Source organism: Telopea speciosissima, chromosome 5 (genome assembly GCF_018873765.1).
Source record: "Telopea speciosissima isolate NSW1024214 ecotype Mountain lineage chromosome 5, Tspe_v1, whole genome shotgun sequence".
In the NCBI taxonomy this organism is placed as follows: domain Eukaryota; kingdom Viridiplantae; phylum Streptophyta; class Magnoliopsida; order Proteales; family Proteaceae; genus Telopea; species Telopea speciosissima.
This window is the reverse complement of record NC_057920.1, coordinates 59,264,102-59,285,083: the sequence shown is the minus strand read 5'-3', so window position 1 is coordinate 59,285,083 and position 20,982 is coordinate 59,264,102. Positions and strand designations below refer to the sequence as shown.

Sequence of the window (20,982 nt, the reverse complement as noted above, 5' to 3'; positions counted from 1 at the left end):
TAGTCTGGATGACCCAGTCAATGGCATGTGAGACCGGGTCAATTTTCATCGATTTTAGATATTATATATCCATACCTTTCGTTTATCATACTCTCTCTATTTTATGTATTTTGTTTTCATTTGCTTGGCGTTGGACACGCTTGAATGAATAGCCTACTTTCTTCACTAACCCAACCCCGCCCCCCTCAAAAAAAAGAAAAATATAATATAATATGAATGAAAATCACCTTAGCCAATTGTTCCGGATAAAATTTTGCTGCTACTCGGTATATGGTCTCCTTCCATTGGCTGTTACTATCTCTCTCTCTCTTTGTTTTTTATTTAACTCCCTTTCTTTCATCTTCTTTTTTTAATCTCTTACCGAATATTCATTTTATTTTATTTTACACTCGTTTCGGCACAATCAAATGATACCGACACCGACACCGATATCAATTCAATTAAAGAATACTAACACGGCACATCCAATAAATATCACCGTCTCGCCCCCCATGACGCCAAATCATCATATAATCATATCACCACCGTGATGCCATATTGCCATATCGCCATCATGGTGCCACTTTGCCAAATTGTCTCTATGATACCAAATAGACAAATCACTGCCATGGTGTTATATTGCCAAATCGTCGCTATAGCACCATATCTCTACATCTGTCATTTCGCCATAGTGCCACCATGGTATCACATTGTCAAATCGTCATATCATCGAATTACCGCTACAACATCAAATCGATAAAACACTCTCATGGTACCATATTGCCAAATTTCTGCTATGATATCATATCATCAAATTGCCGTTATGTCGCCAAATCTGATTTTCGCCATACCGCCACCATGGTACCACATTGCCAGATCGCTCATAATCACTGAATTACTGCTATGGCACTAAATCGACAAATCACTGTCATGGTGTCATTGTAAAATTGGTATTTGGCCATATCGTCATGTCGCTGTCATGATATCAAATCACCACCATGGCGCCATATCTTTAAATCATCGTATCGCACTACGTTCGTCATCTAGGGACCATACCAATCCGATCTCGATTTGCTAATATTTTATTATTGTGGGGGCCTGTGTTTACGCGCAGGAGCCGGACGCCGCATTCTGAAAGCATTCTTTTCTCTTAAAAATAAATAAATAAACACAACAAGACGGACTGAGAGAGAGAGAGAGAGAGAGAGAGAGGGGGGAAAGGATGTTTATAAGCAGCAAGACAATTTACCAGAGTTGGTGATTGGCTTCATGCCCCTTGTCACCTCTCTTGGAAGTCTTCACTTGGATCCACAGACAATCATTGCCCATCCTTTAAAGTTTAAACTCTGAAACCTTGTCCATCCTAACAGGTAAAACCAAGAACTAAAGATACTCAAACGACAACAGAGTTGTCCAAGCTAAAACCCACGATGCATAATCAAAAACATGAACTTAAATATATACTTAATGCCAACAACCTCCAGCATCATTGACCTAATCTTGGTTTTGGGGGCACTACCGTGGTACCACATATGGAATTGCTACCATAAGATAAGAGATATCTACTATAGATTTCCAAACAAATTTTCCTACACCACATACGACCATAATATTGATGATGCACTGAAAGGGTCATAAACCCCTTGAAAATGGGACAGATGAAGTTGGAAAGGATTTTTGAAGCATTGATATTATGAAGATACTTAAAAAATGCATGCCTCCAAAAAGAGATCATATCAAACACAAAACATAAATAACAGCATATTTCTTCCATCAAAAAATAAAAACATATTTCAAGATCCTAAAACAAAAATCCAGTTTACTCCCGATAGAAGTGAATCAACAGTGTAACAGAAACACTCCTAAAATTGTTTAAAATCCAGTACTCACAAATAAGTTTAAAGTGAAACCCCAAACATATGCACATGCATGCGCTCAGGAGATGAGGTTGTCATTCAGCGACAGCGAAGCCAATTGGTCAGTTGGACTGCTTGCCTGCTGCTGCTGTTGAACGTTCCTCAGAACCTCCATGGCCTCTGCAACCTTTGCTTTCAGAGCTTCAGGTGATTCCAGCAAGTGCAAGACCTCAGTCTGGTCCATCTCCAAAAGCATTCCTGTAACCTTAGCTGCCATTTCATGCTCTAGCTGATCAACTAGCGGGTACAGACTTTCACCCAGCATCTATACAAACATTAGCAATAACCAAGGGGATCATTTATGGATACCTGAACATAACTTCATTTGCACAAACATAAAGCAAAACCATACCGTTCTCTGTTGTTCAGGTGATGAATTTGCAAGGGCAGAAGCCAAAGCACTAATAGGAATAGGCTGAGACATTGCAGAATCTCGCAACGGCATGCCGCCCATATCATATGGCATAGAAAGCATGCCACCAGCAACCCCTGGCATGGGAACATCAGGCATGTTACGACCTGGCGGGTACCGGTACATACGTCCTCCCCTAGGAAGCATCTGCCATTGAACAGTCAGAAATAATAAATCATTTGCTAAATTTAACAAACACAAAGATGAAATGCAGCAATTGTACCTGCTGTTGCATCAGAGGCACTGGCTGTTGGTTTTGTTGCACTGGTCCAGCCCCTGCACGCCTGCCCCCTGGTCGTTGACCCTGCTGACCTTGCTGAACCATTGGTACAAAGAAATTTGCCATGGGAGCACCACCAGGCCTCATCCCAGGAACAAGTTGCTGCTGGTATCCAAATCCAGGCTGAACAAATGCAAATTAACAGCAAAATCCTTCCCAAGTTAAAGACCATTCCAGAATCCAATAACACAACCTGTTCCATAAATTACAGGAAAATTCCAGCTCGAAAAAGCAAAGAAGCCATACATGGCAATCTATCAAACTTTTGCAAACATGGGAAAAAGCAATAAAATAAGAATGTGACAAGGGAATAAACATGGATTTTATTTATATTCAAGGGGAGCAAATTAAAAATGTGGTCCTATCGCTTGAGAGCAGTATAAAACTTATACTATTACTCTTAATTTAATAATGGCATGTCTTCAGAAAGTGATGTGACCACGTGTTCGAAATCCCTAGTACCGGGTAGCTAATGGGCCCACCCAATCAAATAGATTCCAAAAATGAGAATGTAATGGCAGTTCATAATTAACTTGAAATTTAGAACTGACAACAGAGTGAAACTGAGTGAGGACAAAGCTGGAATCAACTTCTCAGATGGGGGGTTACTTATGGAAAGTAATAAAGGGATGGTGAAGGACTGGAACAAAGTACGAAGACATGGGCTTTTGTGCAATTACAAAATCTGCTTTTCATAACTGTAGGTGCAGCGGACGAAAGTCGCTCTGGTTCGACTAGGGGGGAGAAGTAGAAAATGGGAAATTGGAGTCGCCACCTAGATTTGGGGTCCAGGACCCATGAATGGTGCCCCTCCTTTGCAGAAGGGGCACTATATTAACTCCAATGACTCGATGGAAATCTGCTTAAGATCTCTGGGTAAGTGTCAAGTTATGGGCTGGGAAGGTGTTAGGCACCTTGCAACCACCCAGCCAACAGTCGACAGCCAGACTTCCTAAACCAAACTCTGTTGTATACTGTTTTGTGTTATACATATTATGCACCTAATTAAAGTTGGGCCAAATGTTCTCTATGCAGCAGCGCATGCTGCACCCAGACACATGAGGGTAGGCAAAATGACTACCCTGCCTCCCTGAATGGGCAACCCATGTGTTTGGGCGCAGCCTGCGCTGCTGCACAGAGAACTTCCGCCCTTAAAGTTATTAAACATCTTTTTTATTTTTTTTGAAAATTTTTATTATTTTGATTGAAATTTATGCACCAAATTAGACTAATTAAGATTGATATTTTAATCCTAATTACTATTACTAAGTCAGGTGATTAAGCATCCTAACTAATCTAATTGAAAGATTTTACCTAAGTCAGAAACTTCCTAACTTAGAAAACCTAACTTTGATAAAAAGAGGCCCAACGGTATTTAAAAAAAAAAAACAAATCTAAGCTAAATACGTTACTTTCAGCATCAGATTAATGCAGATCCGAGGTTCGAAAAACCCAGCTCGAATCACTTATGGGCCCACCCGAATAATAGAGGCTCAACTAAAAGGATAGATGGCAAAATCCATAAATATATGGAAGTTTATATAATCAATGGCAGAATTGTAAATAAACAGAAGTGCATAATAGGACGGTAGAATTGTAATTTCAGAACTTCACTTTTAAATGAAGGAAAATAAGAGGGGTTTATTTAGATTTTGGCCACAGGGTAAACTTGGAACAAAACAAAATAAAAGAATATGAGGGAATAAGGAATAAATGGTAGGGCTATTAAAGGAAACTAAGAAAACAAAATAACGGATTCAAACGAATCGTGGGAAAGGGGGGCTGGAGAGGTCGTCTCCTACCTCTGGAAACAGAATAGCAGCAAGGGAAAGAGGAGTGATGGCAGGAGAGCTCTCGGGAAGGCTTCGATGGACCAGAAACTGAAGGAAGATGTTAGTGATGATGATCCCTTCTAAATGCTAACCTTCGACAGTCCAATTGGAGAGAAAAGAAGACAACCCAAACTTGATAAGTAATTCCAAGCGGAAGGGCTTCAGACCAGATCTGATTTCTGGTTAGTGCTCACAACAGGGAAGTCAAATGGGGCAGGGAAACCTATGATCTGCATCGCCCAGGGAGAAGGTGCTCACATCCTAAGTTTGAAATCAAACCAATGTGGGTTTCAAATCGATGGACTCCTCTGTCGGTTCTGGTTTATCATTAGTAGGAACAAAGTGATGAAGTTGCAGGAAACAAACAGGAAAAGAAGAAGAGAGAGAAAGAGATATCACACTAAGGAGGGGGGAAGAGATGGTCACAACCATTGTTCGTACCACTCTGGTAACAAAACAACTCAAAACATTCTGCCATTCAAATCTGAAAAATAAACTTGATTACAGGAATATTTAAAGATAGAATAAGAGACTCCTAACCCAAATAATCCTAATCCTAAAACTAAAAAGGAACTCTAATTTGGACTCTTTACTCTTTTAATAGTTAGCCAACTAAAACAAAAATTACACAAGATTAACCCAATCAATAAACATAATCTAAAATAAATAAATAAATAATCAACTATTCAATTAAACCCCAAAAACCCAACTGGACCCGGCTCATTTCACATTGATTATCCAATGGGTTTGGGCCGGTCCAAGGAATTAATCCTTCATCACAGATCCACAATGGCTCCCATGTCCTCTTCATAAAATTACTAAAAAAAATTATTTAAATCCTTAAGCCCAGTGCCTGCATTACAATCAAGTGTATCAGGAAATAAAAAATTTATGAATCAAACTGTTTATAACACAAGCAGACCTTCATTTACATGAGTTTCAGCAAATCAATGGTTCTATACAAATATTCACCAATCCAATAAACGGTGGCCAGAGAAAAAATTAATTTCAACAAAATGTTTGGAAATTAGAGAAATCATTAGAGTAACCAAAAATAGCATGTTAACAAACCAATAAAAAGTTGCATGGAATTTACCTGAGGAGGAATCAGAGCAGGGGGACCCTGGCCATAAAATATTTGTTGTCCAATACCAGGACCACCAGGAGGATAAATTGGCACATGAGGAGCAACAGAAGGTGGCATCGCAACAGGCCTCATTTGAGAAAATTGAGCCTACATTAACAAATGTATCAATCATCCCAGCCAGAGCATGTATATAAATATATATACCCCCAGCTCCTAGCAAATTACACGTGATCCATTAACAGAATAAGATTACAACATGTCAAGTACATGACAATCTACACGTAGGATCAATGAGACAAGTAATAAGAACATAACAATCACATTAAGACAGGTTACCAAATGAAGAAAATAGGATTTATGATGAGCATCTGTTTCCTGTATGGGCTGCGAAGGAAGGCCTACTTGTACAGAACAAATATCTGCCACATAGCAGGTTGGGGAAGATTCTACGAACATGTAGAACCCGAGGCCCCACTAAAAGCTCACCCACCAAATTTCAGCCCAAACAAATCAATCAAATAGAAAAATAATGCTTTAAAAATCCAGGACCATCAGGAGGCTGAATGGAGTATCAAATGGGTGCATATCAATAGATATGACTCAACTAGGATTTGAAATTTAACATGTGCCAATCCAGACCATGCCCTGCTTATCCAATGGTCAGAATTACAACATCATCCTTCCACATGGCAAAAGATAGGTGGGCAATATAGGAAGGCCTTCCTATGTGGGTCGTGCAAGAGACCTTCTGCCACTAGTAACACGAGTAGACACGACAGATTAGGGCAATATCATGATTCTTTCCCATCCACAACATAATTTGCACGTCAAAATTGAAGCAAAATACTCCAGCAAATTAATTAAGGCCCTTATTCTAAGTTCTTTCATAGACAAGTAGAACGACGAAGTTGGCAGTCCGCCACCATAACAACTTTTTAAAGATAGTGCTCGAGGACATAATAGAGCAACTAGAATCAAGAAAATACTGGCATGTCCTAATGGCACCATGAATAGAAGGGGGAATATTAATACTATAAAACATCTGATGACCCCATAGATTTCCGTGTACAGAAAAATCGACAAATAAATGGAATCGTTCCACATATTTACCTGCAATCTTGCCCGTCTATCTTCCTTCCTCTGTGCAAGCGCGACATAGAGAGGTTTGCTTACAAGCATTTTGCCATTCATTTCAGCAAGCTAAACAAGAGAAAAGAATATCCATCTAATCATGTCCGACATTATCTTCAGATTATTAAATCTACAACAAAGAAAACAACTTACAGCTCGTGATGCTTCTTCAGGAGTAGAGAAAGCAACAAATCCAGAACCTCTACTTATTCCATTAGGATCTCGCATAACCTGTCAGGATTTCAATCAAAATGAAAATTCAGTAACCGCCCCACACAAAGTGATAAGCATACATAGATTCGATGGTCATTTCTTCCCAATGACTTTACTACAACAGACCTTGCATGACGTAATTGTACCAAAATCCGAGAACAGCTCCTTCAGCTTATCATCACCAATGCTATCATCTAAGTTCTTCACATATAAGTTCACCCCTTGATATTTATCTACAGCCTCCTTCACACTCTGATCAAATCGCCCTTTCAGTTCTTGTTCTCTTTCAGATTTCTTCTGTGCCTTCCCAACATACCATTCCTTCTCATCAAACTTCTTCCCATTAAGACTCTCAACAGCTTCAGCAGCATCATCTGCATTCTCAAAGTTGACAAATCCAAAACACTTGGATTTTCCATCTGCATCCCTCATTACCACCACACTAGTTATTGGTCCATATTCACCAAAACTTTTCTTCAGATCTTCTTCAGTTGTTGTCTCTGAGAGATTCTTTACATAAACATTGTTGAATTTTGTCTTGGTCATAGCAGATTCTCTCTCCTGCTTACGAAGAAAGGGTCCAACATAAACTTGTTTATCATTCATCAGCATGCCATTAAGTTTGTCTATGGCATTTTGGGCCGCTTCCTCACTATCAAACTGAACAAATCCATAGCCTTTTGACTGGCCAGAAGGATCTGTTGCTATCTTGCAAGACAAAATGTTCCCAAACACAGAAAAGGTATCCTGCAGTGCCTTGTTGTCAATTGCCCTGTCTAGGTTCTGCCAAAATGCAGCCAATAAAAAGTTAGAACATAAATAAATGTAACTCAAAATGTGTATGTAGCAGATGAGATATTCTCAACAAATCCAGAAAAGCCAAATACCTTAATGAATATATTAGCTGTCCCACTTTTACGGATACTAGGGTCACGGTGAGAATACATTATGCGAATGGCCTTTCCATTAAGAGGAGTGAAGTTAAGTACATCCAATGCCCTTGCCGCTGTCACCAATGTTGACCACAAAAGTGAGAAATCAAAAAGTAAGACATGACTGGGTAAAGTACTTGTCATGTTAAATTTAGGAAGGAAAAAACAAGACACATCCTCTTTCTTTCAAGTGATGCCACCTCCAAGATCAGGGTGTAACTAAGAAACTTAGAACCACCAGGATCCAGATGCAGTATAAACACACCACAAGCATAGACGATATTAAAGGAGAGCATAATATATCGATCAGAATGCGCAAGAGTTAAGATTTACAAAAGTAATATTTACATCATTCATAATTAAGTCATTCACTCCCTGAGTTATCACGAAACCAACCCACATGGCCCAAAACTAACTATTCAAATATATACAATGGTTTCACCCACCAAATGAATAGTTAGAAGGTCACAAAAGTATGAGTTCTCAGTCTATTGCATCATTTAAGAAAGGACACAGTAATCACACGCACAATCGGGACCATGCCCCTCAGTGTCCAAATCAGCATAGTCATCTCTTCCCTCATCTCTCGGCTCAAAGAAATCCCCCCCGACACAGTCACCTCCACCTGCATGATCATCTAAAAAAAAGGATATCCACGGGGATGAGCTCCATTGAGCCCAGCAAGTAAAGATAAACCACGCAAACATTCACAAGCAAAATCCTATGTGCATGAGATTCAATTTTAATCTTAATTCCACCTAACAATAATGCCCAAGTCTCTAAGCTTGTGCTACAGCAACACCTTAGGTAGCATCCCCTCCGTTGGGGATGTCAAACCCGAGTTGCACTGGGAGCCTGCCGGTCCCGGTCCTCGATGACATCACCGGTCCCAGTACCTCCGTTGGTAAAGCTGGCTTCCCGATCCTCAATCGGACATCGCCGGTTCCAGTACCTCCATTGGTAATGCTGGTTTACCCAGCAAACCCCCGAGATTTAGTCCTCTACCACAGTTCCGGTCCTCAGTCGGAAATCGCCGTTCCCAATACCTCCGTTGGTAACGCTGGTTTCCCCAGGGAGGACTATCCAACACGCAGACCCCTGTTGGTAAGGGTTGTAGCATCAGGGAGTGACATTCCTAGCCATGTGCAATCTAAATGGGATAATACAAGGTGTACAGTGCTCCCGCATCCCATACTACGGCACACCATACCTCTTACTTCCAAGCCGACTACGGCATCTATTCTAACATGGCAGAGATTCTCATTCCACCATCACATCCATATCCATTCACAATTCTATAATCCATATGTTATAAACAAGAATAAATGAATAGAACAGTTTCAAACGATACATAAGAACAATTTCTCATTCATATGCATGACACCTAACAAAATAACTAAATGAAATAAACATTCCCAAAAAGAAATCAATTGTCTATCCCCACTCACCTTGTTATTATCGAGACAGTGATGTTGGGTTTTGTTTGGTGTCGGTGGTCAGCGCGACTTGACGAGCGAACGGTAAGGTCCTACGAATGTTTAACCATATCCGGTGTTAAAAAGCGTCGAAAACCCGTGCGGAGTCCTAGGGTTACCCCGTGGTAAAGTTGGACAAGGTCTAGGGCGTGTTTATAAGTGAAACAACATCTCAGGTTGATGAGGCAGTCAACCGGGACATCACCTTAGGATGGCAGCATTTTAAAAATTGGAAATAGTTATTCTCTGGTTGATAAACCAGTCAACTGGTACACCAACCTGAGATGGCAGCGTTTTAAAAATTGAAGTAGCATTCTCTGGTTGATGACCCAGTCGACTAGGATATCAATCAGAGATGCACAGCAGCCCAAAAATCACAAGAAAACAGAATTTTAATGGGGTTTTGGGCCGGATTTTCCCCAAATTGTTCGGGGGATATTGTTTACGCATCCAATTCCATGATGTGGACCCATCTTATGATTTAATTACAGGGGAAGATAGGGTTCTAAGGTTGGGTACAACTATTCTTGCTTCAAATTGGTATAACAACCATCTATGGCTGAAACAAGAATCCAGTGCCTTAAATCAAACATCAAAGATGTTAATAGGTTAGAAATAAGGCAAACATAGGGTTAGGGTTTCTGTTGGGCTTTATCTTCATAGTATCCTACCATGGATTTCATCCAAACAAACAAAGGATTAAGTTATGGAACATGGTTTAACAAGAATTAAGAGGAACTCAAACTAGGAAGGAGGATTGATAAGAGGATGAACTGATCTTACCTATTTAGAGCCTTGGATCTTCTTCTCCTTCTTTTCTTCTCTTTTCTCTCCTCTCTCAATCGGCCTTTCTTCCTTTTCTTCTTCTCCTTCTCTTCTTTTCCTTTCTCTTCTTTTCAAACGGTTAGAATAGGGGATAAGAATAAAGTTTAGATTAGTTTTAATTTTATTAAATAATCATTATGTTAGTTAGTCGGCTAATAGGTTAGATAAAGCTTAATTATTTTAAGTTTTTCTTCTTCTCCTTCTTTTAGTCGGTTAGTGGGGGATGTTAATGAAACTTAGTGTTTTTCTTTAATTGATTAGGTTAGTATAGAAGCTTGTAGTGGCTAAGTTTAATTGTTTCCTTTGTTAAACTAATCTAAGTCGGTTTGTAAATTGATAGGTGTCATGTAAGTTTTTGTTAGGTGTCATTAACCTAATACTCACATAATCCAAAATTCAATTTGTTTTTAATAGGTGTCATTAACCTAATACTCACATAATCCAAAATTCAATTCTAATTTCCAAATTTGTCTTTTTGTAAGATTTGGTTTATTTAAACAAATAGTCAACCCTTGTGCAATTAATTGGATTTTGTGGGCCCCATGGGTCCTAGAATGTTAGGGAAAACATTCCAATTCAGTATTCGGGGTGCAACAGCGAGATCCCCGACTCAAAACACTGGGCTCCGCGCCTCTAGAGCAAAATCCGCGATGGTACGATTCTCTGGTTGATGCAGCAATCAACTAGTACATCAAACTAAGAATTCAGTTTTTGTTTTCTCCGTGTCGGAACGTCTAAAAGTCTATGCGTTTCGTATGCAAACCCACACGGACATACTTATAACACCAAAAACACCTAATATGAGGTTAGGGTCCCTTACCACGAGTTGTACATCTGTGTGTGGATCCCACAACCGCACGAGGGAGGTATCTGTCATTTTGCCAAAGAGCGGCGGGTTACCACCGGGATTCCTTCTTTATCTTCTACCCGTTCGAACATCAAACCAATACTCCATCACGTGCACGGTGCTATGACCTCGGGTTCCAGATCTACATTCGGATTCGGGTTAGGGTTCGGATCAAAATATGTCAGGCCGTAACATTCTCCCCACCTTACAACAATTTCGTCCTCGAAATTTAACATATCCGGGAATCCGTATAGGTGAGGATAACTTGACCTCCTTTATCTTTTCGTCACCCAAGGAAGTCCCGTATTGGTATGACTCTTTTTGTTAAATTTAAACCACTTACCGTTCGCTCGTTAACCATTAGATGGCAGTGTTTGATCCGAACCCTAACTCGAATCCGAATGTAGATCCGGAACCCGAGGTCATAGCACCGTGCACGTGATGGAGTATTGGTTTGATGTTCGAAAGGGTAGAAGATAAAGAAGGAATCCCGATGGTAACCCGCCGCTTGTCGACAAAATGACATACCTCCCCCGTGCGGTTGTGGGATCCACACACAGATGTACAACTCGTGGTAAGAGACCCTAATCTTGTATTAGGTGTTTTTTGTATTATAAATATGTCTGTATGGGTTCGCATACGAAACGCATCGACTTTTATACGTTCCGACACAGAGAAAACAAAAATTGAATTCTCAGGTTGATGTACTAGTTGATTGCTACATTAATCAAAGAATCGTACCATCGTGGATTTTGCTCTGGAGGCGCGAAACCCGGTGTTTTGAGTCGGGGATCTCGCCGCCATACCCGAATACTGAATTGGAATGTTTTCCCCAACATTCTAAGACCCATGGGGCCCACAAAATCCAATTACCCGCTCAGGGGTCGGCTATTTGTTTAAACAAACCAAATCTTACAAAAAGACATTTGGAAATTAGAATTGAATTTTGAATTATGTGAGTATTAGGTTAATGACACCTATCAAAAACAAATTGAATTTTGGATTATGCGAGTATTAGGTTAATGACACCTAACAAAAACTTCCATGACACCTATCAATTTACAAACCGACTTAGATTAGTTTAACAAAGGAAACAATTAAACTTATCCACTACAAGCTTCTATACTAATCTAATCAATTAAAGAAAAACACTAAGTTCCATTAACACCCCCCACTAACCGACTAAAAGAAGAAGAAAAACTTAAAATAATTAAGCTTTATCTAACCTATTAGCCGACTGACTAACATAATGATTATTTAATAAAAGTAAAACTAATCTAAACTTTATTCTTATCTCCTATTCTAACCATTTGAAAAGAAGAGAAAGGAAAAGAAGAGAAGGAGAAGAAGAAAAGGAAGAAAGGCTGATTGAGCATAGTTCGAGAACTCGCGAGATCTCAATTTTTGGAAAAGCCGAGACGAGACTGCCTACGAGTCTCAAAAGTGCAATATCTCGGCGAGATCTCAGATCTCGGTTGGATCTCGGTTTCGACCCATTATTTTAATCCACCAACCACTTAAATACCTTACCTGATTGGACAAAACTCGACATATCTCGGCGAGATCTCAGATCTCGGGTTGACCAAAGTAGAGGCCTCAAGTTGAAAAAAAAAAATTACACCAACTCAGAGAGATCTCGGCGAGATCTCGACTCGTCTCGGTTTTCCCAAGAGTCGAGTTGGTACCGAGACCCGAGTATTAGTACCTTGTGATTGAGAGAGGAGAAAAAAGAGAAGAAAAGAAGGAGAAGAAGATCTAAGGCTCTAAACAGGTAAGATCAGTTCATCCTCTTATCAATCCTCCTTCCTAGTTTGAGTTCCTCTTCATCCTTGTTAAACCATGCTCCATAACCTAATCCTTTGTTTGTTTGGATGAAATCCATGGTAGGTTTCATCCTACTATGAAGATAAAGCCCAACTGACACCCTAACCCTATGTTTGCCTTATTTCTAACCTATTAACATCTTTGATGTTTGATTTAAGGCACTGGATTCTTGTTTCAGCCATAGATGGTTGTTATGCCAATTTGAAACAAGAACTACATCCATAGTTATACCCAACCTTAGAACCCTATCTCCCCCTGTAATTAAATCATAAGATGGGTCCACATCATGAAATTGGACGCGTAAACAATATCCCCCGAACAATTTGGGAAAAATCCGGCCCAAAACCCCATTAAAATTCTGTTTTCTTGCGATTTTTGGGCTGTTGTGCATCTCTGGTCGATGTCCTAGTCGACTGGGCCATCAACCAAAGAATGCTACTTCAATTTTTAAAACGCTGCCATCTCAGGTTGGTGTCCCAGTTGACTGGTTCATCAACCAGAGAATAACTATTTTCAATTTTTAAAACGCTGTCATCTCAGGTTGATGTCCCGGTTGACTGCCTCATCAACCTGAGATGTTGTTTCACTTGTAAACACGCCCTAGACCTTGTCCAACTTTACCACGGGGTAACCCTAGGACTCCGCACGGGTTTTTGAGGCTTTTTAACACCGGATATGGTTAAACATTCATAGAACCTTACCGTTCGCTCGTCAAGTCACGCCGACCACCGACATAGATTTGCATGGTTATATGCACATCTAGGCAAATGGGCATAAATAAAAATATAAATTCATCACAAAAGTAAAAGGGAGCATGAAATGCCACAAACATAGGACTAACATCAAGTATATGACATCAAAACATAAAGCAAAACCAAGTTCAACCAATTATTTGACTATTTTCACATCTTTTGACCCCAAACTTCATCAAGTAAGCGAAAAAAGAAAATCAGTTACAGAATAACCAATTGACAGAAGTGCGTTTTGGCTTTATATAAGATGCACAAAGTTAGAAGTTACTCTGATCTCATCAAGTAAAATCCCAAATAGCAGTAAAAACAAAACTCCCTAAGAACATTTGTGTGCTTACAATAAATTGTAGAAAATGAGAACCTAAAACGAATGGAAATCGCAACCAATCAATCACAATGCATAGAAGGATTTACGTGGTTCGGGAGGATTTCCTATGTCCTTGGTGAGATGAGATCTATTCACTATCGATGGAGAATAGGGTTACAGCCGCTCGTCCTCACACCTCTCCCTGATCGATTACAAAGAATCCTCGCTACAAACATATGGCAAGGGTCAGAAATTTGACATAAAAAATGCACCAATTAGGCCAAGAGTTCGTCGAGTTACCAACATAGTTGTCACGGCGTCTAGGCAACCCAAGGCGTTGGAGAGGGTCCAAAATCAAGGGGAAACCAACAAGGCGTCCTAGTCAACCAAGGCGCCTAGACCCCTTGACAACTATGGTTACCGAGACAACTTGGTTTTTTGGCTGACCAAAACCAGCCTAGCTATCAAGACCTCAAACCTGCACTTATAGAAGAATCCTAATCCATCCTAACTAAAACACTTAATAACAATTAAAATGAAGAAATAAAGACACGTATTTAACTAATCATGTATGCCTAGCCTCTACCCATATTATAGGCCCATTAAAATGCCCCATTACAATGAAAACAATTCGTTGGGTTAAGGCTGAGTTGTTGTACAATGAAAACACATATGATCAAAGACCGAACACATACATAACCCAACCAAAAAGCTTATTTCCACTACAATAAGCCCAATTAGGTGATTTAACTGCATCAGCCCCCCCCCCAAGCAAAATATCAACAAGGAGAATTAAGCTTGTCAGCCAATGTTCTAAAACCATTAACGAAATAATGTAATGAAGCATGAAACATTACTACTCCAAATGTAATGGTAACGAATCAAGGATGATCGTATTGACACGGGATACCACACCAGAATCAAAATCCAGAAAGATAGTTCTTTTGTATAAGTGCTTCTGTGACATTAAATAACAATATCGGAGATAACTCAGCTAACACCGACAACTTTAGGAGATCAATCCAAAAATCAATAGAAAACAATGCAAAGAAGCAAAAGAAGATGGACCAATTCCTCATTCCATAGCCAGAAAATGCTAGATGGTCAAAAGCCAATCCAAAGCATCTGACGATAGAACAGATTAAATGCAGATCCATTGCTCCAAACAACATACTTGGAAAGGAAATAGTTTGTAAAAACATTATGGGGAAGAGTTCTCTGTGGGGGAGTGTGGCCCCTGCATATGCATAAGCCACTGTGAGCGAGCGCGGAAGCATCAACAAGGGGGCATTTCCACCTTTCATGGGGGTTCCCAAACATTATATCGTGACTTAACAACATGCCTAATAAGAGCACAAGAAAGAAACAATGGATTAAAGGCCCAGGCAAGTCTTGTTCTCCCCATAATACACTACACATTAAGCCACCAACGCTTTCTAAGTGGCAGCCATACAATAAACATTCATGGACATACATTTGAGTGGAATATCCAACAACAGTGATGCAGAAATAGAATAATAGCACTTAAACAGATGTAATTAATGGAAAAAAGAAAGAGAATAATAGCACTTGAACAAATGTAATTAATGGAGAAAAGAAGAGAACAGCAAAACCAAAGAAAGAGAATAGCTGAAGATAAAACAAAAAAATAGACAACCAAACCATGAATAAGAACATCAAGTCATCCCATGATGTTCAAATCCATAAAGACTTAACTGAAACTTTAGTTCTCCTCCTCACATTGATTCATAATGAATTACACTGTATCACATTCAGCTCTTCCTCTAACCAATATGGACCTGATTCTATACACTTGAGTCACATTCTGCATCTGGTTCACCTTGACACCATATGCATCATAAGCAAAACTGCTTTATCTCCTCAATCTAATGTAATTCTGATTTAAATATTAAACTGGTACTAAAACAGAATCGACACAGAGAGATAAATTCCAGTAATAGAACACACAGAGCCAGATCAACTGATAAGATCAGCCTAAAAGCCTGGTCGCATTCTCCTTTCAGAGGGTATGAACCTTGCTGAAAATCTAAGCTCAACCCAACAGGTAGGTTTGAAGGTATAGTCAACTCTTAGTGGGACTAGGATTAGTCAAATCAGTCAAACCAGAAAACATGACTATTCAGATCACAGATTTGTGATGGCCAACAGAAACCCAATCTATGATATCAATTTCAGATTTATCAGGACAGTAGAATGCCTATATCTCTTTTAAGCTTTTAAGACTACAAAGCTCAATCCTATTCAAAGCAGGACTGTATCATATACTCAACAGAATAAATAATTGAAAACAGATTAGGAAAGAGGGTACTGTCGATTGACTATTATGAAACCAGAAGTGAAATCAGCAATACAGAACATCAAAAATCCGGCAATCCTAGTGAAGGTAGGACTGAAGACTAGCAGGGACAGTATGAATTGGATTGCAAGAATTTTGAAACACCAGATTTTGAAGGAAAGAACTTCAGTAATGAAAGAAGAGAATAAATAGGACAATACCTTAATAAGACTAGTATAAGAGCAATAGCACATGGGCTTCCCACCGCAAGGTGATGCAGGTGCACTGCCTTGGACAGACCCAAACCCATTTGGGTATCCATGTAAAGATGAACCGGGTGCATGGGTTTATAGGTTCAGTAGGATATTTAGGAATTATCTTATTTGAGGAATATATGTAATTTTTTATTTAGAGTAGCAATTAGGAAATTACCAATTTGAGTTTATCATGTTTCTATTTAGTTAGTCTGCGTTTTAGGAGGTAATTAGGAAATAGATTTCAATTAGGCAACTTAATTTCTTTTTATATAAACATGCTTGTAACCCAATTCGTTGGGCAGATTTGAGGATGAATGAAAGTTTTGAGTTTTGTTATCATATTGGTACAAAGCAGGTCGTGTGACCTCTCTCTCCTCTGATATTTTCTAACTCTTTTACCCTTTACTATCTTCCCCTCTTCCCTCTTTATTTCTTATCCCTCTTCTACTTCTTTGCTGCTGTTCCCTTCCAGCTTCACCTATTTTTCTGCAACTAACGATAGTACAGCACATAGATGATTTCATCGATCTCTCTTATACCTTTATCTTTGGATGGATTTGAGAATTGGTGTAGTAGTCATACACCCTAGGACGATTCAGACTATTGAATCTAGGGCTGAAAGATCACCTGGTTTATGAGTTCCATAGGGAAATCAGATCTGAACCTGTGATTATCGCCAGGAATAGTTGCGGGTTTTAAACCCTCTTTTCCCTGTACTGTTTGGGCCTGTCGTTGGATGATTTGAAGAGGCATGAATGTTCCGAAACTTTACCTGGAATTTCAGGTTGAAAGGAGCCCTATCGATTGAGATCTTCCATTCAAATTAGGTCTGGATCTGAGGCTTTCTACAGCCCCTGTTTGCCAAAGATTGAAGAAGACTCCCTCATCCCACGATTCTATAAACCTTTTTCTTTATTATTTTTGTTTGGTTTTCCTTCTCTCTTTTCACGATAGTTTAGGTTACTTTGGAGTTGTTTACCTTTTAGCCATCATTAGATTCTCACCCTACTTTCCATAATTACCCCTTCTTTTACCGTTTATTCCCTCATGTCCCATACTTTTATTTTACTTGCAAGTTTGCCCTTTGCCCATCATACACATTATTCATTCTCAGCTTTCTTTATTAGCTTGAGTCCCATTATTTACAATTCTGCATCCACTTTGATTATTTGAGCTGTGCATTATTCAAGTGGGCCCACAAGCGATCAAATTCGGGTTTTCAAACCCCGGATCTGCATTACAAGGTGTTGATTGGATTCACCACCAATCCACCTGTTGAATCACCACAAGAAGGAGAATTCCGGATCACCACAGAACCAAAAGCAAAAGCCACACTTTATTCATCACCGTGTACAATGTTGGTCCCCCTTAAACTTTTATAGAAGACTCAAACACTAAAAAGAAAAAAACCTAACACTTATCCTTAACTAATAAGTTAACATAAATTGACTATGAAACTGACTCAAAACAGGAATGGACTTGTAAAATTCAAATCCAACCTAACTAAAACACTTACTAACAATTAACATAAAAAATTTAACACACTTAACTAATCCCATATGCCTAGTCTCTACCCATATTATAGACCCATTAAAATGGTCCATTACACTGAAAACACATGGGATCAAAGGCCCAACACATACATAACCAAACCCAATGAATAAATAATAAATAAGCCCATTTATGTGAATTATCTACATCACAATCAGACTCCAATAAAACCATTTCAGAAGTAACATCTCTAATAAAACTAGAAGTTGAACTCTAAAAGTATGAGGAAATTTTCACGTTGCAATTGAATGCTACTTACCAGATAGTTAATGGCAGTAATATGATACAATGAAATGGAACAAAAAAATTAAAGTGGGTCGGATGGACCCCACACTCTAAATCATAAATTGAATTTCCTGATGTCTAAGAAGTTTCAGGAACAATAATCATACATGAGTGCTCATTGGAAAATAAGTGCAACGACAAATACATGTGTTCCTGATAATCCAACTGTAGTTAGTTCATTACAGAAAATTATTAAACACCCAAGGATAGCATGACCAAATACACCAAGATGTTAATTCAGGAATGTCTGAAACTGGCCAGTTAGACAAAAGATCGCATGTGCCATCCTAGAATCTTTGACAGGATAAACATTTGTCACCAAAATATTTTATTCGACTACAGTTCATAATACAGAATGAGTTTAAGTAGTCGACCTCCTTTAGTTGAGATCAAGCGCAGTTCAGAAGAGTTCACACATAAAATTGATGGACATCTAATAAAGGATACATGATCCCAAAGGGGGGAAGGAGCAGGTAAAACCGTAATCTGGTCAAATTATTAATGAGAAACAAATAGGCAATGAAGGCTTTGGGGTAGATTTCTGTAGACCTAAGAGTTTTGTTAACCACTCCAAACAAACGGAGAACTCAAATTTCCAATTCAATAGTCTATCAATATCGCAAATTGTACGCCAAAATACACGAAGCTCAACAGCATACAATAAAAATAAGAACCATAGCTAAGCTAGAGCACAAGAATGGTATGCATGACGATAAGGTCAAATCATTTCAGTGAAACTAAAAAGGAATGGAAGCCCAAACGGGGATATAACATAAGATCCATTACAGAAACGATACTGAAACACAAAGAAATCAAATTTAGAAGACGACTAACCATCTTGAGTACTGCCGTAGTTAACATATGCGTACCCAAGGGACCGCCGGGTGCTCAAATCCCTGCAAACACGAACCGACACTACCGGACCAAGCTGGCTGAACAGATCGTAAAGCTGCGAGTCCGTCACGTTCAATTCAAGGTCTCCCACATATAGAGACGTCGACAGAAATGAGTTAGCCCCAGTGTTGCCCGCTGCATTAGGGCCAGAAGAAGGAGGAGCTTGAGGCTGAACTTGAACCTGTGCCATTTCCACAAAGAAAAACCCTTAATCGATCCTAAACCTCACCGACTTCCTTTTTTGCACTTCTTTTTTTCTGAATTTTTGCTTTTTTTTCTTTTTTTCTTCCCTCTCCTCTTGTTATTGAAACAAACCCTAAGAGGAAAAAAAAAAGAGAGAAATATCAAATACTACTCTCTGCCTCGCTTCTAAACTGATATCAAAAAGAAAGCCACACTAGTTGCTCGACGAATGACCGTAGAGAACAGGGGCGATGAATTCGAACTAAAAATCTCTCTCCCTCTCTCTCTGTAGAGACAAAATACTGAAAGGGTTTTGCTGGAAAATTCCTTTTCTGGTTTTTCTCTTTTTTTTTTGAAACTTTTTTTCAAAAATGAATACTAATTGAAGAGGAGAGGGAAGGACATAGAGGGTAAATGGTCGGAGATCCGAACTGCAAAACAAACGAAGACGAAGACGATGGAAGGAGAGAGGGATAGTTTGAGGAGGGCAGCCCAAAACTGCACCGCAACGCCTGTGTTGGAACCGTAAGGGTTTAAATACTGAAGGTGCAAAGTATCGCCAACTCCGAACCCTAACTTAATTTACGTAAGCGAAAATCTACCGCTTGATCTCAACATGGCCCTACCTTGACGCAGCATCAAGGGCTGGAGTTTAACTAAATGATTATGTAGGGAATATTCTCTCTGCAACATCATTTTCAGATAAATTTTTAGGATTTGTTGCCGTCACAACATTACGCTCAATTTGTGGTGATTTTCAATCTATCTATAGATTCAAAGGGAAAATGACCAGATGACTCTATCCAATTCTCTTAGTTGGCAACTTGCTATCTTATCCATTTACAACTACTCCCTTATGATAAATATGACTTTATTTCTCTTGGACTTGACATGAACAAAGCATATATATGTTAGACAAGATTTCGGTTTCTTTAAGGAAATTTCTCACTCATTTCGGTTTTGAAAAACAATGGATTGATCGAGTGTTTTGTGAGAAGAAAAAAGGGGGTTTGAGTTTTCGTGACCCTTTCACTCATAATAGAGTATTACTTGGAAAGTTTGCGTGGAGATTTTGGAGAGATCCTATTTTATATTGGGGCCAACTTATGAAGCAAATTTATTTTCTAAATTCTGATTTTCTCAATGCCCTCGTTGGCTCAAACCTATCATTGGTCTGACGTAGTCTCATTGAAGGTAATAAAGTTCTTCAAGTGAAGTTGTTGTGGATTGTTGGCATGAGAGATAATATTCGTATTTGGAAAGATTGTTGGCTTCCCTCCTCCCCTACTTTGAAGATCCAACATCCAAATTTCAAAGATCATAGATACATTTTTTGTTTCGGATCTTATCGATCAGCAAAATCGAGTTTGGCGGTTGGACAGACTTCATGATCTCCTCCACCTCGAGGATGTGGCAACCATCAAACTCATCCAACTTGTCTTTTTGAAAACCTTATTTTCATGTTTAAGAATGGTATTTACTTTGTTACATCTGCACGTCATGTCCTTACAAATATGGAAGATATCAAAACTCTTATGCAACATATTCATCCAACCATAGCGGATGTCGAAATGTCCCTGACACTGTTTGGAAGAAAATATGGTTTTGCTTCACCTTACTGAAGATCAAAAGCTTTCTCTGGCGAGCTTGTGCGGACGGGAATGCTTCAGTTGAAGGATTGGCTTGAAGAAAAGCTCCCATCGA

At 39.2% G+C, this 20,982-nt stretch overlaps 1 protein-coding gene across 2 annotated transcripts; it reads right to left on the bottom strand.

Annotated features, from left to right (window-relative positions):
* Positions 1 to 1,724: 1,724 nt before the first annotated feature.
* Positions 1,725 to 19,790, bottom strand: LOC122660903 (polyadenylate-binding protein 2-like). Of its 2 annotated transcripts, XM_043856155.1 has the most exons (9): positions 19,036 to 19,790; positions 7,738 to 7,856; positions 6,977 to 7,633; positions 6,791 to 6,868; positions 6,617 to 6,706; positions 5,516 to 5,653; positions 2,531 to 2,710; positions 2,248 to 2,454; positions 1,725 to 2,160 (listed from the first exon to the last, which is right to left on the bottom strand). In XM_043856155.1, exons 1-9 carry the CDS (start codon positions 19,283 to 19,285, stop codon positions 1,915 to 1,917), a joined length of 1,965 nt encoding a protein of 654 aa, XP_043712090.1. In that variant the 5' UTR covers positions 19,286 to 19,790; the 3' UTR covers positions 1,725 to 1,914. The 2 variants fall into 2 exon arrangements, with proteins under 2 accessions (XP_043712090.1, XP_043712091.1); XM_043856156.1 differs by lacking the exon at positions 5,516 to 5,653.
* Positions 19,791 to 20,982: the final 1,192 nt, after the last annotated feature.

Excerpts from the sequence above, each read along its gene's own strand:
- LOC122660903 (XM_043856155.1), bottom strand. The coding sequence starts at position 19,285 with ATGGCACAGGTTCAAGTTCAGCCTCAAGCTCCTCCTTCTTCTGGCCCT. Across the intron at positions 7,634-7,737 it reads CAGCTAATATATTCATTAAG|AACCTAGACAGGGCAATTGA; the intron begins GTATTTGGCTTT and ends GCATTTTGGCAG. Across the intron at positions 6,869-6,976 it reads GTACAATTACGTCATGCAAG|GTTATGCGAGATCCTAATGG; the intron begins GTCTGTTGTAGT and ends AAATCCTGACAG.